Source organism: Dicentrarchus labrax, unplaced genomic scaffold (assembly GCF_905237075.1).
Source record: "Dicentrarchus labrax unplaced genomic scaffold, dlabrax2021, whole genome shotgun sequence".
In the NCBI taxonomy this organism is placed as follows: Eukaryota; Metazoa; Chordata; class Actinopteri; family Moronidae; genus Dicentrarchus; species Dicentrarchus labrax.
In genome coordinates, this window is record NW_026136710.1 from 12402358 (window position 1) to 12427135 (window position 24778).

The 24778-nt window shown below is 39.4% G+C and overlaps 1 protein-coding gene across 4 annotated transcripts; it reads left to right on the plus strand.

The window, feature by feature from the left end:
* The first annotated feature begins 43 nt into the window (after positions 1-43).
* Positions 44-24668, plus strand: LOC127370840 (lysine-specific demethylase 2B). Of its 4 annotated transcripts, none has more exons than XM_051413268.1 (21): positions 46-246; positions 887-1031; positions 1164-1242; positions 1373-1419; positions 2474-2652; positions 2782-2888; positions 5108-5201; positions 5393-5546; positions 5723-5838; positions 6666-6792; positions 7160-7566; positions 7658-7744; positions 13404-13634; positions 15092-15235; positions 16652-16738; positions 16864-17199; positions 17914-18995; positions 19090-19253; positions 20319-20480; positions 21472-21713; positions 22517-22683. In XM_051413268.1, exons 1-21 carry the CDS (start codon positions 199-201, stop codon positions 22544-22546), a joined length of 4068 nt encoding a protein of 1355 aa, XP_051269228.1. In that variant the 5' UTR covers positions 46-198; the 3' UTR covers positions 22547-22683. The 4 variants fall into 4 exon arrangements, 3 of the variants coding, with proteins under 3 accessions (XP_051269228.1, XP_051269226.1, XP_051269227.1); XM_051413266.1 differs by having other exon boundaries at positions 47-246; positions 21472-21690; positions 22517-24668; XM_051413267.1 differs by having other exon boundaries at positions 47-246; positions 16873-17199; positions 21472-21690; positions 22517-24668.
* The last annotated feature ends 110 nt before the right edge of the window (positions 24669-24778 follow it).

A 24778-nucleotide genomic window follows, 5' to 3' on the forward strand; every position in this document is an offset into this window, starting at 1 on the left:
AACGTGCCCTCTTTGTAGAGTCCACTAACATTCTGTGACGTTGCCCAGCAATGTTTTGGTTCCTGGCGGTGACGTAATAGACAAAAACATGGTTCCCTTGTTTTGAACCTGAAACGCGTGCTAAGTGTTTCTTTAACTTCACTACGCATGAAGATGCTTTCCCGAAACTGAATGACTGGAGAACAATCATAAGAGACGATGGCTCAGGCCGTGGAAACGTGTGCTGCTGAATCCGGACGCAGGCTGGTGTGTACCATCTGCCGTGTTAACGTTAGCTTATGAAGCGAGATTGGCAGCGAGCTAATTAGTTAGCTAAGCTAACGCTTGCAACAGTAAACGTTGTGATATTCGTCAAGTCCCTTAAGCGGTTCAAGTTGGAGGCCACGGGGGGAGAAACGATAGATCTCGCATTGTAGATTTTTTATAACTTCTCTTATATTTGTAGTAGTTAACCGAGAGCACGTCAGTTAAAACAAGATAAACCAACATCTTAGATCAGTGAATCTCTCTCCCCCCACCCCACCTCCCCCCCTGCAAACATTTCACATTTATCGTTACGGATTAATGTACCAACAGCTGCATCCCCCCCCAGGACAAGTGTCGTTTAATGCTTATCGTACTTGACATCACGTTGAATTTAAAAATAATATGCAACTAAAGTAACGTTGTACTCTAAAAAGGAAAAACTGAACATGACCCTCTTTACTCCAGTTTTCAAAGTTAGGGATGAAATAAACGTTCAGTCGTTGCACATCAGTCACACTGGCTGTTAATGGAGAGGGAGAGAGGGGACGGGGGGTCTGTTGTGACAGAAAAAGAGTTTGCTTTTTCCACGCATGTTGCAGTGTTTTTGTCATCATGTAAATCATCTCGTTTTCAATGGCAGCGCTCCATCTGCCGGAGGATGTACGATGAAAACGAGGATTTGTCTGATGTGGAAGAAATTGCAAACATTAGAGGCTTCAGTGTGGAGGAGAAGCTTGTCAGTGACAGTTACAGCTCAAAGTTTGTGCACTCGATGGAGGGCAAAGGTAAAGTAACACATAGCACCTAATGTGTCCTTTTTGTTATTAAATATTTGAAATGGAAAGATGCATGTCTGTAGCACAATAAATATGTTTTTCCCATAAATGTTTTTGTCCATAACTGTCACTGTCTTGCAGACTTCTCTTATGAATATGTGCAAAGGGAGGCTCTCAGGGTGCCACTCATTTTTAAAGAGAAAGATGGATTGGGGATCAGGTGAGAGGCAATTTAAAGATAGTTGTTAAGAATACTCTGACTGTGCTCATGGTGTTGTTGTTTATTTATGCATTTACCCATTTGGCAGTGCATATTAAGTGATATCGATCCCTCTCTTAAATTCACGCAGAATGCCTGATCCAGAATTTACTGTTAGTGAAATTAAAGGCTTAGTTGGTAAGTACAACACCACACACACATACACACACAAATATATGCATGTATGTTTCTTAATGTAGTAATTAGAGTGATTAAACAAAACAAAAACTATTTGCATCTAGAAGGAGTGAAAGTATCACAGCTGCTAATTCAGAGAATAAGAACTGCTGCCAGATAACAAATATCTGCTATAAAAAAAAAGTTATGAGAGCTCAGGGTTAATCACACAAAAATGATCTGAGGTGTCCTAAAAGTATCAGTTATCAGTATTTATTGCCATATTTACTTCCCTAGCACAGTTTGTGGAAGGTAAATGTTAGAAAGAAACATGACTATCTCATCTATGATGGATTGTTTAGTGCGGTTGGGATAGTGAGTTCCGAAACGAGTACTATCAGTTTAAAGGCCCAGTTTTGACAGATATTGTAAACAACCACTCCTTACTTAAGTTTATGAGTTAAAAAAGTGTAAAATATTGCACTTAGAAGGAGAAATAAGCACCAAAACTATTGTTGTGTTGTTGTAAAATAATCAGACAGATGGACATAATTTACAAAGACGTAAAAAGAAAACAGTCACAGTGTGTTTAAATAACATAAATAATATATGATATTGTTACAGGTGGTATTATTGTTTTTGGTTCATCTATCTGTCTGCCTGTCTATTTGTCATATGGACAATTATAGTGTGTGTGTGTGTGTGTCCATACAGTGGTGTTTTCTATGCACTCCCTTTAAAAACATCTATCATCTTTTTATTTTTTATTGTCATATAAAAAAAATCAGATCATTTTCCAGTTGCAATTTCCTAATTGTTAAAACTACCACTGTATGAAGTGAAGCATGAAAGACATGCCTGGGGCTTGGGGTGTAGTTACTCCATCTAGTGGGGAAGATGGTGAATTACATGCATTACATGAAGTCTGTTAACAATGCACATTTTCTTTCTGTGTGAATCTCACAACAGCATGGTAGATTGTTTAAAACAGGTTTGCAAACAGATTATATTACATGTTAATGACGCTCGAAGTGCTCACACCTTAATTTAAATTTGTCCTGGTTGTGGCTTGCAGGCAGTCGCCGGTCTGTGGATGTTATGGACGTGAGCACTCAGAAAGGCTCTGAAATGAGCATGGCTCAGTTTGTCCGTTATTATGAGACACCAGAGGAAGAGCGGGACAAACTCTTCAATGTCATCAGCTTAGAGTTCAGCCACACTAAGCTAGAGAACCTCATCAAGCGGCCCACAGTGGTAATAACACATGACGCTCTTTGTATGATGTTATGAAGGCTTTCATGAAGGCCACACATCTGGTAACCATATGCAGAGTATGACTAACAAGATTGTGATCGCTGGCTAAAAGTGTAGTTTTGGTCACAGGTGGACCAAGTCGACTGGGTGGACAACATGTGGCCTCTTGATCTGAAACACAGCCAAACAGAAGCCACCAATATAATCTCAGACATGAAGTACCCTAAAGTGCAAAGGTATGACTTTACTAGATTGTGTTTCTGTTTTCATTAAAAAAAAAAACAACTCTTTATCAGCATGTCAGTCTATGACTGAAATGTGTAGAGCAATATATAGAAAATACTTGAAGAAAATTGCTGCTTCCTTGGCAGTAAATACAACATCTCCTCCCATCTGAATGCCTCGTCTATCGCTCCATCATTGCACAGCGCTGCATACTGTCGGTGTTATCCATCTCCTGTAAGTGCTCTTGATTGTTGCTAGGCAGCAGAGTTTTCCACAGTGGAGGATGGTTTTATAACAGCTGTAGTCTGACTGCACAGGCGCCTCTCAGCCAATCAGCTGTCAGCATTTGTGCATAGTATAAGAGTCCAAAACCAATTGTGGCTTTCCTTTTAACCTCAGTTGCCTATGAACCCCACTTTCTACCCTTTAGTTTTTCCTTTGAGTTCCATTTATTGCTTTTAATTATATTTGATTGAATCACAGTTAGCTGAATGCTGGTGACATAGATTGGGTTGTACATAATGGAGTTATCATTCCAGCCAATACTGATGCCAACAGTTTTAATTTCAGTGTCGCCACTAGTGGTTAGTTTAGCTGTTGTTACGCTGTTAGAGTGATGCTTGGTGTCGGTGCAGACATGCTTTTTTAGTATCTACTCTGTTTTATTACTGAGGATTACGTGGCTTGCAAGTAGTATGTATTCACCAAAGGAGTCATGCACAAATCACGTCTGCTTAACTGTGGAAAACACTTGTTTTTTTGTGACATTTTACTTTTCTTTATTTGACAGAGACAGTGCATATTAATAACATCTCTGAAAGTATGCCTAGCCAGAAAGTCTCATTTTCTTCTGTAGTCCCCCAGCAGGCAATCGTTGAAAGCACAGATGTCAAGAATGAAAACATCGAAAATACATTCAACAATAAAAGCGGGGACAAAAACAACAATATTTCACATTTTTCCAAAAGCAGGTTGATCTTTGAAGGGTTCCCTGTAAATTGCTACCTGTCAGACTTGCTTATTTGTCTTTTTTAACAATGTTTACATCATATCATATTCATTTTGCAAAAAGTCATGTGGTTGTAACGTCATTTGTTCTAATAGAAATTTGTAATTATTAGAGAACCGAAAGGATTTTTCTCATTTATTATTTGATTGAAATAAAGTTAATTAATATTTGATAATAGATCAATTGTTCAAATCATTTAAAGAAAAAATGACAAACATTCTGTTTTTTCTTGTCTTATGTGATTTTAAAATGAAATCTTTGGGTTATGGACAAACAAGCAATGTGAAGAAGTAATTTTGGGCTGTTTTTTCACTATTCCAACTAATTGATGAATCATGAAAAAAAAAAAGAAAATCATCAGGTTAATTGATACTAAATGAAGTTCATGATTTTCCCTCATGCAAGCAAAATTACATTATTTGACTTCACAGTGTTTTATTCTCATCATTGCTTCAGTCAAAGTCATTTGTTGCTCTAGTTGTAGTCACATTTATAGTTCAGTAGAGTATAAACTAGATAGTCTTAGAAGTCATAATATTGTTGTAATGGTTTGAATTTGAAAACTCACTCCAGTTAGCAGGCAGTCAGTGATAAAGATACTTGTTCTTGGTAGCTGCAGCTTGAAAACCTAGTCACATAGATAGTGTAGCAGTAGAATAGAAAGAGCAGAACTATCTGGCTTAATGTTACCACACCATTCAGCATCTTAACTGACTCATCTTAACATTTACTGGTATCATTTTGAACTATTGGCTACAGCTGACTGGTTAACAAGCTTTCCACTCAAGTAGCTGTCACATCATCTCTCTGAGGGATTCACAACATAATACCGTTTCCTTGGTAATGTGTGTGTTTTGTTTTTTTTTCCTGTGTACACCTCGTTGGTTAGATATTTTCCGATAAATAGAGCTGCTCCCTTCTAGCTAAATTACTGAATCATTTATGTCTTGGAGTGCTAATCACTCCTCCATTAATTTCCAGACGAGAGATGTCCCATCGTGAACGATCCTCTATGCTGTAGTGCTCTTGTGAGTTATTTCTAGTGGTGTTTTCTATTGGTAGCTGCTGTTTTCAGCAAAACACAACTGAGATTACAGCTGGTTTCTAATTGGTTGAGCTGTTCCTTTTTTATGGACGTCAGTCTGATATACTCGTACATCCCTGTTATCTACTTGTCTACAATGTGATTGAATTGTTTTATGATCCCCTTTTCTGCTATAGGTATTGTCTGATGAGTGTGAAGGGCTGCTACACAGACTTCCACATTGATTTTGGGGGAACATCTGTTTGGTATCACGTATTCAAGGGACAGAAAGTAAGTTCATTCTAGTCTCTTATAACATGTCTGATATTTTGTGCCATTTATTAGTATTCCTTTCATTGAACATTAAGGGGAGAGATTAAGAAAATGTGTGTCTGCTAATATTCCAGTTGATATTTCACCCAACCTGGCCATGACTGCACAGCATAACCTCTAAATCAAAAAAAATCCCTGCTTCTCCTCAGGTGTTCTGGCTCGTGCCTCCAAACACTCATAACCTTGCCCTTTATGAGGACTGGGTCCTGTCAGGAAAGCAGAGTGATATCTTCCTGGGAGACCGAGCTGATGGATGCCAGAGAGTGGAGCTTAAGCAAGGATACACCTTCTTCATCCCATCTGGTGTGTTGGCATGGTTGTTTTAAAGTAGCCAGCAGGAAAAGATTAGCTTCCACTTCAATGAACAGTCATGCCAAGCTTTACCTGACTATTATGCAGTATATTCAGCTATGTTTGCATGAACCCTCTTTACATTCCCTTATCTCTTTAGATATGTCTTTTTGCTTTGTGTAATTAAGGGTGGATTCATGCTGTCTACACTCCCGAGGACACGCTGGTGTTTGGAGGCAACATTCTGCACAGCTTCAACATTCCTATGCAGCTTACCATCCATGAGATAGAGAATAGGACTAAGGTAGGAGTCTTGCTGCATTCCCCAATGTGTGGCTGACCTGCACTGCAGTACAGTAAACTCTACCTGGGATAAATTAAATAAATCGGAGAAACAGAGGAAGTTGAAGAGATGACCTGCAACAGAGGACAATGAGAGATATGGCCGAACAGGATAGAAATAAAGGAAAATAGTCAAACAGCTTTATTTTTGGGATATAAATGTGTATTAATATAATATAAATATAAAAAATGTATATAAATGTAAAAGACAAGAGTAATACTTGTTTGTGTGTTGTAGTTTGAGAGGGAAAGGAAACATTTTAATACCATCTCCATGGTACCAACTCGTGATCAAGGCAATATTACTTTATGTGTAGACTCTGGATTTGATTGTTTTTTTCTTAGGAAGAAAATAATTATTCTTAAGATACCAGTGCACTCTGTGGCTACATATTTTATTTAATAAGAATAATAATCACATCTCGAGGAACTTACACGTGCCGAGATTGCAGCTTGTTCCCTAAGAAGCCCACGTGTTTGTTTGTGTGCGTGAGAGGACAGTGTCTGGAGTGATGGGACACAACATATTTCAACGAGTAATAATCTCTTAGCTGTGTCATCTCTTTACTCTGCTGTCAGTGATAAACAAACACAGACAGCACATAAGCATATTCACGGACATGAAATCAGGTTTTGCTAACAGAAATCTCGCTGTGTTAACCACCCTCTGATTGAGACAATCTGAGTTTCTGATTACATGACATTTGAGAAATCAACAATAACCAATATGCATGTAAATATTAGGTGTTTTTTTACAAGATCGACACTGAGATTTGTCCCCATTTTCAGGTTCATTCCAAGTTCCGCTTCCCCTTCTACTATGAGATATGCTGGTATGTCCTGGAGAGGTACCTGCACTGCCTGACCAAACGGACCTACCTGTCTCAGGAGATCTCCAAAGAGCCTGTAGCAATGGGTTAGGGAAATTAAATTATTTTGTAATATCTCTTGTGTGTCCCTGGATAATGTTCAAAATATTGTATTATAGTTGTAATTAGCTCTCTCAAGTTATTAGACCTCTTATTAACTGTATTTTCCTGCTCTCCATCTGTCCTGCTGTATTCTAACAGGCTTCGCAGCAACAACATTTTAGACTACTGTACTTATTTCTAAGATGTGGATGATCTAATTATGTTTGTGAGCATTGTGAACATATCTGTATTTCATTTTAATCTTATGGATCAAGACACAAAAAGGTGGCGTTAAGGATTGCTTGCTGTGTTTTTGCAATCAAACAGAGTGGACAGACATGATAAGTGATTTCTCACATTTTCTGTCTTCAGACAATGAGACAAAGGCAAACACAGAGAGCCCCTCCTCTGACTCAAGGAGCCAGGACATGAACGAGGATTCATGTGAGACTCAAGTCAGGGAGGACCAGGGTGAAAAACCAGAGAGAGTCACCCAGGATGGCCCCTGCTCTCCCGACAACCGGAGGGGGCAACACCTCAAAGCTGTTTTATCTGTTGACTCTGAGGACAGCTGTAATCCCGGATCCACCTCTCTAGATTTCCCCCAAACCCCCTCTGACTCTCCAGCCTCAGAGTCTCCTAATAAATGGACGCATTTGACGAAGTTCGAACTGAGCGGACTCATGACGCTGGTCGAGAAGCTGGAGTCGCTCCCTGAAAATAAGAAATGTGTTCCAGAGGGAATAGAGAACCCGCAGGCCCTCCTGGAAGACATAAAGGTAAGAGACAAAAAGACGAGTTTGCACACGCAGTCATTTGGACAATAGACATGACAGACTTTTGTTTTGTTTGTTCTCTGTGGCTGTCCAGGTTGTCCTGAAAGAACATGCCGATGACGATCCCAAATTAGCGATAACTGGAACTCCTGTGGTGTACTGGCCTAAGAAAACTATAAAGGTAAGAATATTTGAGCTGCAGTGTGAAACTTTCTTATTACGTTTGCTCCAAACATTGTTCTTTATCTATATTTGGGACCTTTAAAGTTAAGAGATTAAGTTGATACACACTTATAGAGACACAGTAATCATAGTTATATAAAGTCAGCACAAGTGAGGGACAGAGTTTTGCACCTGTTGCTTGAATTTGTGGTGCAAAAACACGTGTACAACATAAATGGAGACATTTAAAGTGTTTTACTGTTATGGGTGTATATTGAGGAGGTTTGTAGTCCAGTGCAAGAGTGCAGTTTATTTTTTTAAAGGCGTAACAATGAGTGAGTGGTGAGGATGTAGCCACAGGCTGCTGATTAATGTGGATAGTAACAGCTCAAAACCTGTATGAAGCATTTCTTTAATGTCTCACTGTTAAAGCAATTGCAAATCTAATCTTACCTTTGATTACTTATTTTCAAAGCAGTGTCTGGTTTTCAATATTAATACTGATTTTGAATTAAATTAGCTTTAGAGCTGTGTTAGTAGTAGCAGAGTAGTACTACTTTAGTGTAGTACTATTGCTATCATTACTATAGATGACAGTTTGTATTTGAAGCCAGGTTGAAGCAGTTCATTTTTCAAGGATTGTTTTTTTAAATTTTAGATCCTTACAAACAAATTCGTAGAAATGGGAATTGTTTACATCTAAATGGTATTGTTTACGCTCCATGCTTGACATTTTTTCACTGTTTTTTCTCTTCTTACTGTTCTCACCTTTTTCCTCAGTCTCCTCTTGTCCTCATCAATTCCAGTCCCTGTTCCTCTCTTACTACAACACTAATTACACTACTTCCCTAGAGCGGTAGATGTACTTATTTGCATAATTTTGATTTAACAGGCTGCAGTATTGCCTAATGAAGTAAATAATGAGTTTTTTAAAAACTTATTTTTGCATTTCCTTCATACTTCTACATACTGTGTTTTGCTGTCATTAACAGACACAAAACAAGCTTTTAATGGGACTGTTCTCTGTTGACTGTTATTTTCTCAGACTGTAGATGACATAAAACATTGTTTACTATGAACAGAAACTATATGAGACATTTTTCAGACCTGATTTCACTGCTTACGTTTTTTGTTGTTACGCTTCAGGCTTACTCTGGGCTCAAATTGGTATTTATAGTAACCGGTCATTGGGCTTATAGTTTGCACTTTTACTCCTCAGAAATTAAAATGGATGTTTTTCATATTCATATTTTTCAGTCAGTGCGGATCAGTTCTTGATTATGCATCTGCCCTTTGAGTATCAGTATGCTCTACAAAATGCCCCCTTAAAAAAAGTCCATGTGAAACAAAAAGAAATAACTGTAAACACTTGAAGGCTTAAAGTGTCTTTTATTTCTATATCCTTTATCCTTTCATTTAATCACGTCTTGAGCCCCTAAGAGGGTCAAGGCTTTTACATTGAGTGGCTAAATGTAAAAAGAAAAAAAAACAAGTACTTATGCGAGTTCCCCTAATACCTATTATGAAAAGGTCAAAATACATATTGCTGAAATGATACACAGATGTACAGTTTTCCTTTTTAATTGCTAAAATGTTTAGGATTGAATGGATAATAGTGGTGAAAAATACAGTATGTGTTCAGGCATGTTAGCCAAAATGAGCTAAAATGCACATTTTAACTAGTTAAGTGTATTTACATGTACCACACTGATGACTCCATTTGTGTTTGCTGTGTTTTATGTGCTTTTAAATCTTTATTTTTGTATGAATAATGAATTGTCCAAACAAACGCATAACGTGTTTTACAGGCAGAGGCGCCTCAACAGGAGGTGGGAGGATGGGATGTGTTGTATATGAATGTATGGGAGTGATTTCTCTTGGTTTATGGACCCTCTGGATCACCCCCACCCGTGCCTCCAAAGGCCAGCTGCTGGTTGTGGGGCCTCTTTGTGTTTGCCTTTTGTAATGAGATGCCATCTGGCTCTATTGGCTGTGTGAAGCCTGCTATCCTCTCCCTGTGATACACATCATGAATATGACAACACCTTTTCTGCATTTTCTCTCCTCATTGGATAGAGGCAGACTTCCCTCCCCAGTACATATTATGATACACAGCAGCCTCCCATTGGCCCCGAGCTTCCCAACACCCCTCCTCTTTTTCAGGGAGTCGATCCATATTAATGAGGCAGGCTTGTCTGTGTTTCCTACATCTGCTTGTGGTATTGTGGAGCTTTGGAGTAGAAGGGGAGGGCTGTAGGCCAGACAGCGGTAGCAGGAGTAGAAGGAGGAGGAGACTGCAGCCATGTCAGTTTGCTGTGAGCTGGACGGTGTGTGAAAAAAAACCAACCATGGCCATGTCGCTGAGCGCTGATGATGAGGACTACGACTCAGACTCTGAGCAGGTTAGCACACCAAACCCCTGCAGGCAGGCGTAGTGAGGCCACCAGAGGAATGCTTGTGCCAGACAGAGCGGTGTGCAGCATCACAGGGCAGCGAGGAAATGGAGCTACCTGGAGAGAAATGCATTGGTTCAGTCTACCTTCTGTGCTTGCTCTTTGATTTTTGTGCTTTTTTTTTTTTTTTTTTTTGATAGGTTTGCTGTTTTGTGTGTGTTTCTGTGTGCATGCTTGTGTGTTTTCGTCAGGTAAAACCAGCAATAGGAGAAGGCTGTGTTTATATAGCTCAGAGCCTGAGGGCTGCTATTGGTTGTTTCAGAGCAGAGAGGCAGAGGAATGGGAATTCATGTAGATGCATTCACTGGATTGATCCATGAATCTTTCCCGGCTTGATTGTAAAAGCATCAGATGTGCATGTTGGAACATGTGTGACAGGTTTATTGTGCCAGTATGTGTTGATGAGAAATCAGTCATTGTGATGTGATTTTTGATAATATTTACTGTAAATGGCTGGGAGAGCTACGATGAGACTTGCTTACACAGCAAGAAATGTGTTTTGTTAATTTAAATATTTATTTTAATTAACTCTGAACTACTCGCCCTTACACTAATTCTGAGGCCGCATTTGGTTTTGAAAAACACTGACAATCACCTGTTCTTGGTCAACAAAATATGCCAATATCAGGTGTTATAAGCAAACATTTGTTTAAGTAGTAGCATCTCCTACAAACCAAATGTTTGACTGACAGAATTCCTGCTTGTACAGTATATTCTCAACATCTCCGACGCATGCTCTGCAAACTCTGTAAGGAGTCTTTTGACACTGTTGCTGTTGTTGTTCAGCCCTCAGCTTCTGAGTAACTATACACTACAGAGGTTTTATTAGAGTTGGCAACACTTGTTCCACTTCCCTCTTGTCATATTTAAAACCTTGACTAACCACTACATACTGTGTGCTGGGGCAATCGCAGGTTTTTGGCTTTACAGCATATGCCACCTCGAAAGCTTAACAGGATAGTAATCCTTCCAGGAACTTGTGAACCCAATTTTTTTGCCAAGTCAGTTCTTTCCATATAATTTCCTAAACAAGGTAAAGAGAAATCACAAATTTTGGTCAATTGTTTGAGAAACGTCACATAAATGTTTGTATAGACTTTGGATACCCTCAGTATTGTGTGTACTGCTGTTACAACCAGCTATCTGATTTTGATAAAACAATATGTGCTGTTGTTTCTGCAGTCTGTTATCAGTATGCTCTGTCTTCAACGTGTGTTTAAGGTGATGTTAAGTATAACCACAGTAATTGTTTTCCACTGTTCTCCACAGTAGCTCAAGAGGCTCCACGGCTGTGTCAATTAACATTAGAGTGCTCATTATGTTTCCCAGCTGAATGAGCTTTGAAGAGCCAAGAAATTACTAGTACCAGTGACATCACACTTGAGACAGAGCTACAAAGACAGAAAGGCACCTCATTTCTTCGGTGGTGTTGTTGTCAACCTTTGCTGTCATTTAATTCTGAGCATCAGAGGGATGTCTGCTTTAGGGATCACTCACTTAGTAGTCGTTGTGGGGGGGTTAGAAGGGATTTAGGGGACAATATGGACAGCATTTTGATGTATCTTTTCATTTGCCTTGTATACCTAGTTACAGGTTGAGTCAGTTATTAGTAAAGACAGTGCACACTACAGTGTGTTGCCGCCTGTTATTTAATGTGATCTGACATTGGCAGATGGATCATAACTCTGACCTGTTGTCTCATGCTTGTAGGACTTGGCATAAGCTTGGTTACAGATCACAGCACTGTGTCTTTTCTGGGATATTTGGTCTCATTTCAGTGTTCTTCTGGAACAGACCTGTCTGTAATCCTCACAAATACCCCCAACACAACCCCCCCCAAATATCCCACTCTAATCCTGTCTGGTAACCACTTATCTGACTGCCCATGTCAATCTATTTCATTGCATTTGTTTGAATAAATTATTGTAATATGCCTAAGATTGAGCCTGCTTTCTTTTTCTGTTAGAGAGTCTCATTACAGTTCTTATTGGTTACAAGTCTGTGTGTCATAGACTGTTCTGTTAGGGAATGGGACGTGGCTGTTGCTATGCTGACGCTAGGAAAAATCTGCACTGCCGATGTAACTAAAGAAATCCGATCTTCATTTCCAAGAGCTGCAGTCTTTTGCACTCCTTGTTCTTGTGTATTCCATCTCATACATCACCACATATTTCCTCACGTGGCATGGCTGGCAGTATTTTGACATGTGGTTTTCATGTTGAAAATACATTGTTGTGGTTGGGTTCTCAGCCTGAGAAGGAACAGAATATATAATGCAAGAACAATAATAATGAAGATCAAAGGCATCTCATCTCCATTACCCAGTTCTATTAAATAGAGCACATTTAATGTGTACTGTTATAAATCCGTCTGCGCGCCCCCGAACACAGAATAATGGGTCCTAGTGATCCATGTGTGAAATGTAGCCATAAGTGCAGTTTCTCTTTGAAGTAGGAACATGCAAGCAAGTGAAGTGCTAAATTTGGAAGATGCCTCCGGGGACATTCTTGATGTGTTTGTTTTCCCCTGGATGCTGTGCTTTAACAGCCAGGAAAAATGTGTGTTTATATACACCATGTTTTGATCAGGTTGGTGGATATGTATTATATGCGTATGTATATTTGAATGCAGGTGTTGTTTCTTCTGTGTATGTGTTGTGAAACTATTGACCCGGAGTTACAAAGAGAAAAGAAAGGATTAGGCAGCACCGCCTACATGCACCATAATACTGACCTCTGTTGAATGTAATAGAATGTTTTGGAATATTTTCTTATTACGTAACGTGATTGTTAGTGCCTATTATTGTGCCATAGCACCATTATTAAATGAAATGTAATGTGATTCAGAACATTATATTGAGGTGCTCTTCAGAGCGTAATGCCTTCCTTTTACTGAAATCTACAATTTTGGAACTGAATTGACAAATTCATAGGTTTAATAATATATATTGTTAATAATAATGCAAGCTTGCTGTCTTTAACACAATACATACTACAAATTAGCATCACAGTATTACTATATGAATGCGCTTATATTTTTATATTTGACTACTTTACAGTATTAATAGCATACTTTGTATGTACCATAACGTTGCTAAATATTTTTTAAATTATACATTCATCCTTTATCAGCTAACTAATTAATCTGACCTTCCTTTATCCTTTTGGTGAAATATTTGGCTTTTCATCTTAGGCACTTGACACTGTATCCTCTTTATCCTTTTAGCCCCGGCCTCCCAACCGGCCGAAACCTAAGATGGCAGCTTCTCCTGCATCAGCAGTCAAGCTGTCAGCCAGTCGGGGAACATCTGGTGCCAGGCGGAGAAGGACTCGCTGTCGTAAGTGTGAGGCATGCCTGCGGACGGAGTGTGGAGAGTGCCACTTCTGTAAAGACATGAAGAAGTTTGGTGGGCCGGGCCGTATGAAGCAGTCTTGCATCATGAGGCAGTGCATTGCAGTGAGTTCATTGTTTGTAATGTTCTCTGTGAATTCCTTTGTGATAACCATGTGTTCATCTCTATGCCAAATATGAAGCTACAGCCAGCGGGCGATTAGCTTAGCTTAGCTGAAAGACTGAAAACAGGAGGTAACAACTAGCCTGGCCTCTAAAGGTCACTAATTAACAGGTAATTTCTTGTTTGTTTAATTTAGACAAAACCAGAAATGATTCCCAGTGATTTCCTGCTGTCTTGTCCTCACCATTAGGTTGCCAGACGTTGTTGTGGCTTTCCTTTAATATTGAATACTTGATTTTGGTCATCCATGTGGTTGTGAGATCGTTAGGGTGTACAACATGGTTGCTAGGGCAGCACAGGATGATTGTTGGGCTGGTTGCTATGTTCGTGACACAAGTAATATATAGCAAGTAGCAGAAGTAAGCAGTCACAGAGGGACATGGAAAAAAGAAAGAGAGACAAAGACTGTGTTTCAGCACCATGGAGAGAGACATGTAAAGAGAGACTGAGTTTGAATGTTTCTGCAACATACAGTATAAAAGCATTGAGAATCACTCAGTCTGAATGATTGACCACTATAAACAGGAGAGTGAGAGAGACTTGGCATCACTCCCAATATCCCACACTTGCAGTCTTTAAGCTCTTTAGCAACTGTGTCCCACTTTTAAGATATGCCAATATGCTTAACCCACTCTTGATGTTCATTTACCCTAATACAGCTTCAGAGCAGTGCTCAGAGCTAAGTATATGCCACAGTTCATCACAGTCTGCTGTGCCACATTAGCCCATTTGTTGGTGTTAATGCAACTAGCATTAACTAACTGACAATAATCAACAAACAAATTGGAAGTTATTAAGGGCATGACTTATTGTATTCAGTGAATATGACCAAATGTAAATCAGATAAAATATATAAAATATGGTGGCAGGCAGTGAAATACAAGGCTTTCAGCGATTTTTGAAAGAGGAACAATGATTAAGCAATGAAAGAAGGCTGTGCCATCAAAATGTATCTTATTCACTTGTATAAACTGGCTCTTACATTGATGTAAAATATGCAGCCAGAATTAAGTGAAGGCTCCACACTCCAGCTCCAGCGTGCACATCAGTATTACATCACTCAGCTTGAAGTTTCTGTTTTCTGGTTTCTTAGTTGAGTCATGTGAGTAGGCGATTACAAGCCATGGCAGTGAAATGATCTGAATTCATGAAAATCAGTTTTTGCTTCACAGTTTGCCAACAGCAGTGTCAATATACTGTTTGATCCACAGGTAGCACGTACACAAAACATCACAGATAGCTAATTCGCTTGAGTGCAGCATTATATGTGAACCTTAATTAATTAATGGAGACCTTGTGAACGGCGGGGTTGCGGGTTAGCTACTTTGTCAAACAGAGGATATTGATTTGATACAGCAGCCCTATCTTCAAGCCTCTGTTTTTTTTTTTTAATCTCCAGCCCGTCCTGCCCCACACAGCAGTGTGTCTCGTCTGTGGAGAGGCAGGAAAAGAGGACACAGTGGAGGATGAGGAAGAGAAGTTTAACCTTATGCTCATGGAGTGCTCCATCTGCAATGAGATTGTTCATCCTAACTGTCTTAAGGTAAACTACCCAATATCAGGATGTATTGATTATTGTCATCATAAACTATGTTGAATGATTGAGCTCTTGTCTGTTTAATTTATAGCCTTTCACTGTTTAATCGTCGCTGGGGCAGATTTACCTCTTATTTTAAGATGACGTTGCACTGCGGTTTTCATTTAGTTTCTCAGTGTATTCAGCGCCTGCCACTGAACCTCTAGATGCGGAGAGGGCTCATAAATGTGGTTTAGAGGAGGGATTTCTATGAGATCACTAAGCTACTAAGAAATATTAAAGGACCAGCGTGTAGGATTCAGTGGCATCTAGTGGTGAAGTGTTAGATTGCAACTAGCTGAACACCGCTTGCGGCTGTATTGACGACCTGGGAATGAGAACGAGCTGTGAAGTGTGTAGGAGAAACCACGGTGGCCATGAAACACGCAATAAAACGCAAAGGCCCTGTCTACAGCCAGTGTTTGCTTTGTTCTTTCTGGGCTACTGTAGAAACAGGGCAGTTCAACAAGGCGGCCTCTTATCTGGAGATAAAAACAAATTTGCAAATTTTAAGGAAACCAAAACACAACCATTCCTATATTCAGGTGATTATACACTAATAGAAACATGCCTATGAATATTATATCCCATTTCTGCCAATAGACCCTCTTAAATGTTACACACTGGACATTTAACATTGTGATCTTGATTACAAACTCCTGAAGTGAGTGAGAAGTGAACATGAGAAAAACTGTTACTCAGAAAATTATGATATTATAATCTTTACTATATATCTAATTATTAACACATTAGGAGACAATAAACAAGGTCATGGTAAACAAAAAGGGGATGAAAAATAAAGCAAATCAAAGACGCATAAAATACACGCGAGGTATAGAGAGAGAGACTCACAGGCGGAGCAGGAGGTGGTGTTTATATGGACGTTAATGCTTAGGTAAATGCAACCAACATAATTTTAAATGTCTTAACAAAACAAAGAAAAGTTGACCCCTTGTAGTGTTTTTACAGCAGATTTATGAACACAAACCACAACATCTGTCCACTTGTTTGCTTTACAGTAATCAGTAATGTTGTGTTTGTTAATAATAGCCTTATTGCTTCAATCTTGTTTCTAATAATCAGTTTTTTGTGATGTACAAGCCTATATTTATTGCGTTTCTTTTCCCACTACAATCTTCCTTACGGCTCTTGTTAATCCCATCTGTACTCTATTTACGTCTCCTTTTCAGAGACAAATAGTTTGACCTCAGTAAATCCGCCAGAATTTACAATCAACCTCTGTTAACACATATTCTTGTCTTATTTGCGTGATCCTCCCTTAAATGCATATGCAGTGAGAATGCAATGTGTTTGGGGCAGAATGTGTCACATCTGAGCCTGAAAAAAGTGCAAAAACCCTAGTTTCTATCTGCTCCTTTTCAGGTAAAAGATTCAAACGGAGTAGTCAATGATGAGTTGCCAAACTGCTGGGAGTGCCCAAAGTGCAACCATGCTGGAAAAACAGGGAAAGTAAGTATCTGTATGGGCTTTGTTCTATATGTGTCTGAACTATGAAATGACCGAACAGCTGACTCCGTCTCAGATTCTCAGAACCAGAGAAATAAAGTTGTGCTCTCCTTTTTTCTAACCTTTTGGCCTCAAAGCAAAAAAGGGGGCCAGGATTCAAGTACGCGTCAAACCTCCCTGGCTCGCTACTGAAAGAACCACGATTAAACCGGGACTCAAAGGAGGAGCCTGACCCGCCAATGGTGGCTACAGCAACTGTTACTGCTTTGACTACCACATCTGCTGTGAAGAGAAAGGCAGAGCGGGACGAATGCCCTAAGAGGAAAGAGGAAGAGCCTCCAAAGAAACGTCCCCCGCTGTTGTCTCTGGATGGTACGCCTCGACCACGGCTCGAGGACAACCCATTAAGAAAAAAGAGGAAACTTTTTGACACCAACGACGAACCTGTCATTGTGAAAAAGAAGGTAAGACCCATATCTATTTGTGATCTTATCAGATATGCTGAATAAAGATGAGTTTTATTTGTTTGAAGGGAGAGTCCTTTATGTTGAACAGTAGAGCCTGTGAGCATCAAGTTTCAGTAGGTTTTTATAGTAGCTGTTTTGGGGCTTTCGATCATATAACATGATCTTCATCAGCAGATGGAGTTTCCCCTGTTGTCATGTAATTGTAAACATTCGAATTTCAATTTTCTCTGAGCAAGTTCATTCTTGACCTTGTAAACAGCAGTTGACAAAATAATCTCACCACGAAGTCCATTTAGTCGCTGTTCTACATGATCTTTCTTGCTGATGCAAAATTCATGGTTCATTACCAAGCTTTATTACACTGTGCCATGCTGTTTGTAATTTGCAAAGGAAGAACAATATTGTCAGAAAGTGTGTTTTAAGTGTGAATATTTCAAAGGAGAAAGATAAAGAAGAGCTGCGAATAGAAGAATTGAACAATGTGCAAATGCACTGTAGAAGAGTTTCTCAACCTTTGAGTTGAGACTTGAATTGAATTGTATTATGTCAGCATTTCATATTTCTATTTCCCTAAATTGTCTTGACAATAGAATATACTATAAACTAGAATATCCAAAAACTTAATAGAATATTCAAATTTACTGATAAACTGATAATTATTTCTGCTTCAAATACATTTTAAATAATCATGTTCCTTCTGTTCTTTCTCAGAAGAAGCTTTCAAAACCGGAGGAACCCTTGACTCCGAAGCTCTTGCGGCAAATCAAGACAGAGAATGACCACGGTGATGAAGACGACGACCAGGAGGATCATGACGAAGATGGATTTTCCTTGGACAGGATGGATGTAAAGGAGAAGAACGAGTATGATGACGAGGACCAAGAAGAAGACGAGGAGGGAGAGGAAGAGGAGACAGTTAAAAAAGAAAGAGACAGTAGTGCAGAGGACACTAAAGCCAAGGTTCTGCTAAGTCCACTGCTAAGAACATCTGCAGCCAGAGAAAGTGACCAATCTTCGTCCAACTCTCCCAGAGCTGGGCCGAGCAGTGAATCAGGAGATGTTCAGGAGAGGAGCGCGGCTCAGCTAAAGGCTCGCCATCAGCGCCGACGCCTTCCCAACAAAGAGCTGAGCAAAGAGTTCAACCAGGAAATTCCAAAGACAGAAGACTGCCTGTCCAACCAGAACCACGGCTCAGTGAAGACGGAGGACGGGCCACCCAATCACAATCGACGACCACTGAAGAACGAGGACTCTGTGACCAATCAGAACCGTAAACCACTAAAAACAGAGGACTCGACCACTAATCAGAGCCGCAGGGCGCTCAAAATGGAGGAAGGTCTGGCCAATCAAAATAGAAGGCCGCTGAAAATGGAGGACAGCCTGGCCAATCAAAACCACAGGCCTGTAAAATCCGAGCCCGATAACGAAGTAGATGACCAAAAGCCGAGATGGCCTCTCAATAACGGCAGCAGCGACCTGGGTGACTGGCTGCGACACAGGGGGCGGGAGGCGAACGAGACGCAACGTGGTTACTCACCGCTCAGCTGGAACAGAAGCACGCAGATCACGTCAATATGTCCCCGTCCGCTCCCCTGCCGCTCGCCGCCAAAGTGTATCCAAATGGAGCGCCATGTGATCCGGCCCCCTCCCATCAGCCCCCCACCAGACAGACTGCCGCTGAGCGATGGCGAAGCACACGTGATGCGAAGAGAAATGTGGATGATGGTGTTCAGTCACCTGTCTCACAGAGATCTTTGTGTCTGCATGCGTGTCTGCAGGACCTGGAACAGATGGTGAGTACAAGTTGTACCGGGGAGTTGAAAAACATCACACAACTCCTTCATCATACAGCGGCTGTATGTAAATATCTGCTGCGTGTCTCACCAGGTGCTGCGACAAGAGACTTTGGAAGCACATCAATCTGAACCGCTGCAAGTCCATCACACCTCTCATGCTGAGCGGCATCATCCGGAGACAGCCAGCAGCTCTGGACCTCAGCTGGACCAACATCTCCAAGAAACAGCTCAGCTGGCTCATCAACAGGCTACCAGGTAAATATATTCAACCTCCCTGCAAAATGATTCTTATTATTTGGTTGAATGGTAAATGGATAGCAAACGGACTGTACTTAAACAGCTCCTTTCTAGTCTTCAGGCCATCCAAAGCGCTTTACAATACATGTCACATTCACCCATTTATGGCAGAGGCTGCCATGCAAAGTGCCAACTGATCATCAGAAACTGAATCTAATCCCCTTCACACACACATTCACACACACTTACACATCGATGGGACAGCTTCTGGAGCATGTTGGGGTTCAGTATCTTGCCCAAGGACACTTTGACATACAGAGGGAGGAGCCAGGAATTGAACCGCTAGCTTTCAGGTTAATAGACGACCTGCTCTACCTCCTGAGCCACAGCCTGCTATAAATTGTTTTATTGTTTTAAAATGTTCAGCTGTTATTCCTAGTGGTTATGGTGACAGTCACTCACCTTGACACAACCTCACAATGGTATCCATTTGCATGTTAACCATACATTTAGCCATAGTATGTGAGATAAAGGGACACATTAAACTTATCTAAACTTTGAGTAAATGTTTTAGTCAACATATTTGCCTCAGTATAGACTGCAACAGTGCATGTACTGAAGGAGAGTTGGATAATATTTCATGTATTGATAAAAAAAAAAGTGTGTTTACGTAGCATCCGTAGTTTTTAATAAGTTAAATAAGTTTGAATTCCTGTATGTTCTCATATGGCTCCTCCATCTGGTTAATTGTATCCCCGGGGGCTCATGATGGTTTACTTTAGCTGCTTTTCTTTGTTACTCATAAATGTCTTTGCTGGATCATTCAGCTAATTAGATAAGAATACTCACTGTTTCTGTGTTGGTTTATTCTGTGACCTCAGATTAACTAAAACTCTGGAGACGGAAAAACTGAAAAATAGGGCACATTTCCTCAACAGACCAAATGTGAGTGTGCAGTATATTTAGCCTGGCGTGTTGTTGCTTGTGGCCACGTAGAAGAGATTTTCTAAGATTTACAGATGATCCGTGTGTTGTAGCTTATTTTAAAACATGAGGTTCTTTATGTCCTTGCTGTCTCTGCAGGTCTGCGTGTGCTGCTGTTGTCAGGATGCTCCTGGGTGGCGGTCTCTGCTCTTTGCACATCCAGCTGTCCTCTTCTGCGGACTCTGGATGTTCAGTGGGTTGAGGGACTGAAAGACGCCCAGATGAGGGACCTGCTGTCGCCTCCTACAGATAACAGGCCAGGTACCAGCCTCTCACACACACCGATCTTGACAGTTTGAGTCTTTTGTGGCTGAATGAGTAGTGGAGTAATAGTAAATGAATGAGAGTTGTGGTTATTGTATTTATTACTTTCAATGCTTTGTGGTTCTACACTTAAATTGCAGTCAGATCTAAATGCTTTAAAGTAACTGGATTGTTCCACAATGGTAAGATCTAAATTCTGAGCTGTCAAGTCATCAGCTGAAAAGCACATAAACATAAAGAATGAGAAGAATTATATTTTATATCTCTTTATTGTCGATAAATCCCATGAAAAGACGAGTATTTTTATTACACAACCTCCCCAGTGGCGCTCATTCCCAAACCCAGTGCTTCCTGCCAAAGACATAAATATTTAAAAATGTTTCTCACATATGTAGTTTCATTTCTTTAAAAGGTTATGTTCCTAAAATAACTGGGCACTGTAGTTTTTAGCAAACGCTACTCAAGTAGGAGTAAATAGTGCATTTGTTTGGGACTATTTTCATCCATGGATTAATACGCAATTGGTCCTCAAGTGATTATTTTCAGCAGCAGGACGGTGTATGTGGGATTAACTCAAAATAAACTAGTGTCCATGTTTATCATAATGAAGGAACCCAGTCACCCAGTGCAGCGTTACTCATTATTTTAATAGTTTGTGAACATCAATGGAGGTCTATGTCACTGAGGAATAAGCTGTGTTAGGCTTTGGATACACAGATAATACTTAGAAGGATCATTTAATTGTTGGTTTAGGTCTTCTCATGAGATTTGTTGAACATAAGACAAATATAGAATATCACCAGATTTCCTTTTGGTTTTGTATATAGTGAAATAAACAACTACAAAATAGCACCTTTAGCATGATTTTGTCTCAAACATCTGGCTTCTCGCACAAGGCTAGTTAGTGTGGTCAGACATATTTACTAAATACGTTCCTGTCATTTTTGCTCCATACCTCCGTTAATCTCCTCTCCCCCCTCTTTTTTAGGTCAGTTAGACAACAGGAGTAAGCTGCGTAATGTGGAGGACCTGCGCCTGGCGGGCTTGGACATCACAGACACGTCTCTGCGTCTCATCATACGTTACATGCCCTCGTTGTCCAAGCTGGACCTCAGCTACTGCAACCACGTCACCGACCAGTCCGTCAACATCCTCACTGCTGCCGGGACGACCACCAGAGACTCGCTCACTGACATCAACCTGTCAGGTAGGAGCCTGTCTTTGTTGGCTGTAAGTCTGCCTGCATTTGACTTGCTCCCCCTAATGGCTAAATTTTGAATTTATTATATGTATTAAACTGTCATGTCTGTCCATATCTGAATTTAATCAATAGATGTAAGTAAGATATTTGTCATTGGGTATTTTTTTGCACATTTAACCACAAAGTACGTGCTTAGTTGTACATTCTTCCAGACGGTGAGTGCTTTTAGTTGTTTTTGAATGTTGTTTAGTCATATCATTGCCAAATTTGCCAAAAGGAAATTTTTTAAAAACTTAAACTGTAACCAAAGTTTGTCTGGAAGGTACCATAGTGTAAGAAATTAATCTAAAAGTAAAACTAATGCAGCCTAATACAACAATCCTGTATAAACAAGGCTTTTAATGTTCAGTTTTTGTTTAAACTCTTTGAAAGAAGCTGTAGTTTGTGGTGCTGTTTCTTGTTCTATTACAGGCATGACATTTAAAATCAATTTTTATAGAATTTAATAATTTCATGCCATTCATTGCAAAGTGCACCAATGCTATATTCATTTTATACTTGTTATCTCTCCGGAATACCTTTAAAAGTTAGAAGCAGTGAATCAATGAGTCATTATGGTAAAACAGCTGACAGTAAAATGTATTTTTACTTTCTGTTGGAGTCTCCACATTTATCACGAAAACAGTACTCACCACAATGAGGCCTTTTGGATTTCATGTCCTAGAGTATCCTAAAGCGTGGATTAATCCACGTGTGTCATAGCTTATGTCAGTACAGGTGACCCATTACGCATCATTTGTTCTTTTTCTTCTAACGCTTTTTCTCCCTGCAGTCTGTAACAGGGTCACGGACCAGTCGCTGACCTATTTCAAGCGCTGTGGGAGCATATGTCACATCGACCTGCGATACTGCAAACAGGTGACCAAGGAAGGATGTGACCAGTTCATTGCAGAGATGTCCGTCAGCGTGCAGTTTGAACTCATCGAAGAGAAACTGCTGCAAAAGATCAGTTAAGGCAGAGGAACGTGGGAACATACACAAGTGGTAAAACTACTGTCCACATGGAGGCAGCAGACGACTGTGTGCTTGTGGAGGACGGCCGCTGTGTTTCATGAACATCTGCGGGTGACTAAACCGACACGAGGGCGGCGCCTGTTTATCTTTAAAACTGATGTAAAGGGAAGCTGCGCTGCTAAAGCCAGAATGTAAAAATGGAAATCTTGTCCCGTGAAGGCAATATTGCAAAAATGTTTTTGTTGTTGTTTGCACCTGTTTATAAGTTATTTATTTCTTTATATTGATTGTTTGTGTATTGTATCATGATTATCTTTTGGTGTTTATAGATTATTTTTTGTTCCAATGCAAAGTTTATTGCATTATAGAGTAATATTTTTGTATCAGAAAGTGTTTCATACATTTATGTGCAGTATTGATTGCACCACTGTACGGTATCATACCATTGAAATTGATAATCAATCGGCATTACTGTTAAGCTCTTTATTGTTGAGAGGCAAGGTCCAATGATTTGTTGCCAAACTGTAGAAAGGTAGCTTGTGTTTATGTGGCTGTTTTTTATATTTTATTATTTGTGTCAGTGCCCAGTTTCTGATCAGAGAGAAGGTACTGTACATTTTGTTTTCCATATAACAATATCATGTCCCTTTGGATGAGACATATAGAGGGAAAGTTTAAAGTTATTTGCACTGATACAGTAAATATGAATACATGAATGTATTCACACATACACTATACAGTTGTACAGTGTATAAAGCATATTTTTTTCAACACTAAAATGTTCTGCTAATTCTACTAACAGCTTCTAGTTCGGTGGGTTGTATTAAGACCTGCATACACACGTCTCCATCACTCTTTAGTATTATTGGTGCTTTGTGAAAAAAAGCGTTTTAGCTCTGCATGCAGCAAAGAAATATGTTTACACCACAGTCAATAGATTTAGTAACTGTTGAACAATATAACCATCCGTCATTAGTTACACTCCATACGATTAAAAAAAAAAAAAAAAAAGTGACTCAGTGCTGAATCATGTAAGAAATAAAGAATCAACAAAGTCCAGGCGTAGGATCTTAAATTTGCATATATCTTTTAGACAGTTTTCTCCCATATGACAGAAGTGACATGTGTAACTCAGGTTTAATCAGTCAAGAGGCTGAAAGAAAAAGGACTTTCTCTATTTTCACCCATGACCCTGTTTATACTGTATATTTCTAAATTGTCATGGCCCCAAAACATTTGAGTATAGCAGTGATTGTGTTCTGTTTCTGTTTTGTTTAAAATCTGTCCAGTAAATCCATGTCAGTCTCCAGACATGAGCTTCTGACCATAAGGTTGAGACCAGATACACTAAATGCAGTGATTTCTAATACAGCATGAGATAGGATCATAGTATAGATCATACTATATGTACATGTCATTCAGCCTGTCCAATTTGAAGAAGCTGCAAACAGACATATTTCCTGAAAGATTTGTGCAAATATAAAAGTGAAAAATTGGATTTTGTTCTTTTTTTTTTCTCAGATTCCACTGAAATAGACATTTATTAACACTGGTTGTTTTATTTTTCATGAGTTTAAACATCAAGATAAAGTACATTACAACCATTTTTATGTACGTATTCTTTGGCATTTATTCATAGTCATATTTAAAGTTATATAAAAATCTGCATATTTTGCTATTGGAGCTTTCAGGCTCAACAGTTTAACGGTTTGATAGGTTTCCGTTTTTTCTTGAAAACTAAACTTTTTTAGAAATAAAGTCTTTAAAGGTTTTTTGTGTAACTTTTGAATAGATACGGTTCAGTGGATGGGTTTACATTTAATTTTGTTTTTGTTTTTTATTAAACAACCATGTCTCCATGAAATATTTTAGTACATCACTGTAAATGTTCAATCTGTACATAATGTACATGTAAAGCTTCTAGGAAAAGTTAAGTCAACCTTTGAGATATTAAATTCATTTTAAATACAGAGCTGGGTGTGCATTTGGTCCATTGCTTTTTTTTTTTTTTTTTTTTTTTTACAGCATTTTAAGTATAAATAAGAAACATGATTATGTTCATACAGAAATATTTCTGTTA

What these genes read in the sequence shown, in the direction of transcription:
- LOC127370840 (XM_051413266.1), top strand. Translation starts at nt 199, where the DNA reads ATGGCTCAGGCCGTGGAAACGTGTGCTGCTGAATCCGGACGCAGGCTG. An exon ending in AAAGATGGATTGGGGATCAG is followed by an intron (nt 1,243 to 1,372) that starts GTGAGAGGCAAT and finishes AAATTCACGCAG; the next exon opens with AATGCCTGATCCAGAATTTA. An exon ending in AGATAGAGAATAGGACTAAG is followed by an intron (nt 5,839 to 6,665) that starts GTAGGAGTCTTG and finishes CCCCATTTTCAG; the next exon opens with GTTCATTCCAAGTTCCGCTT.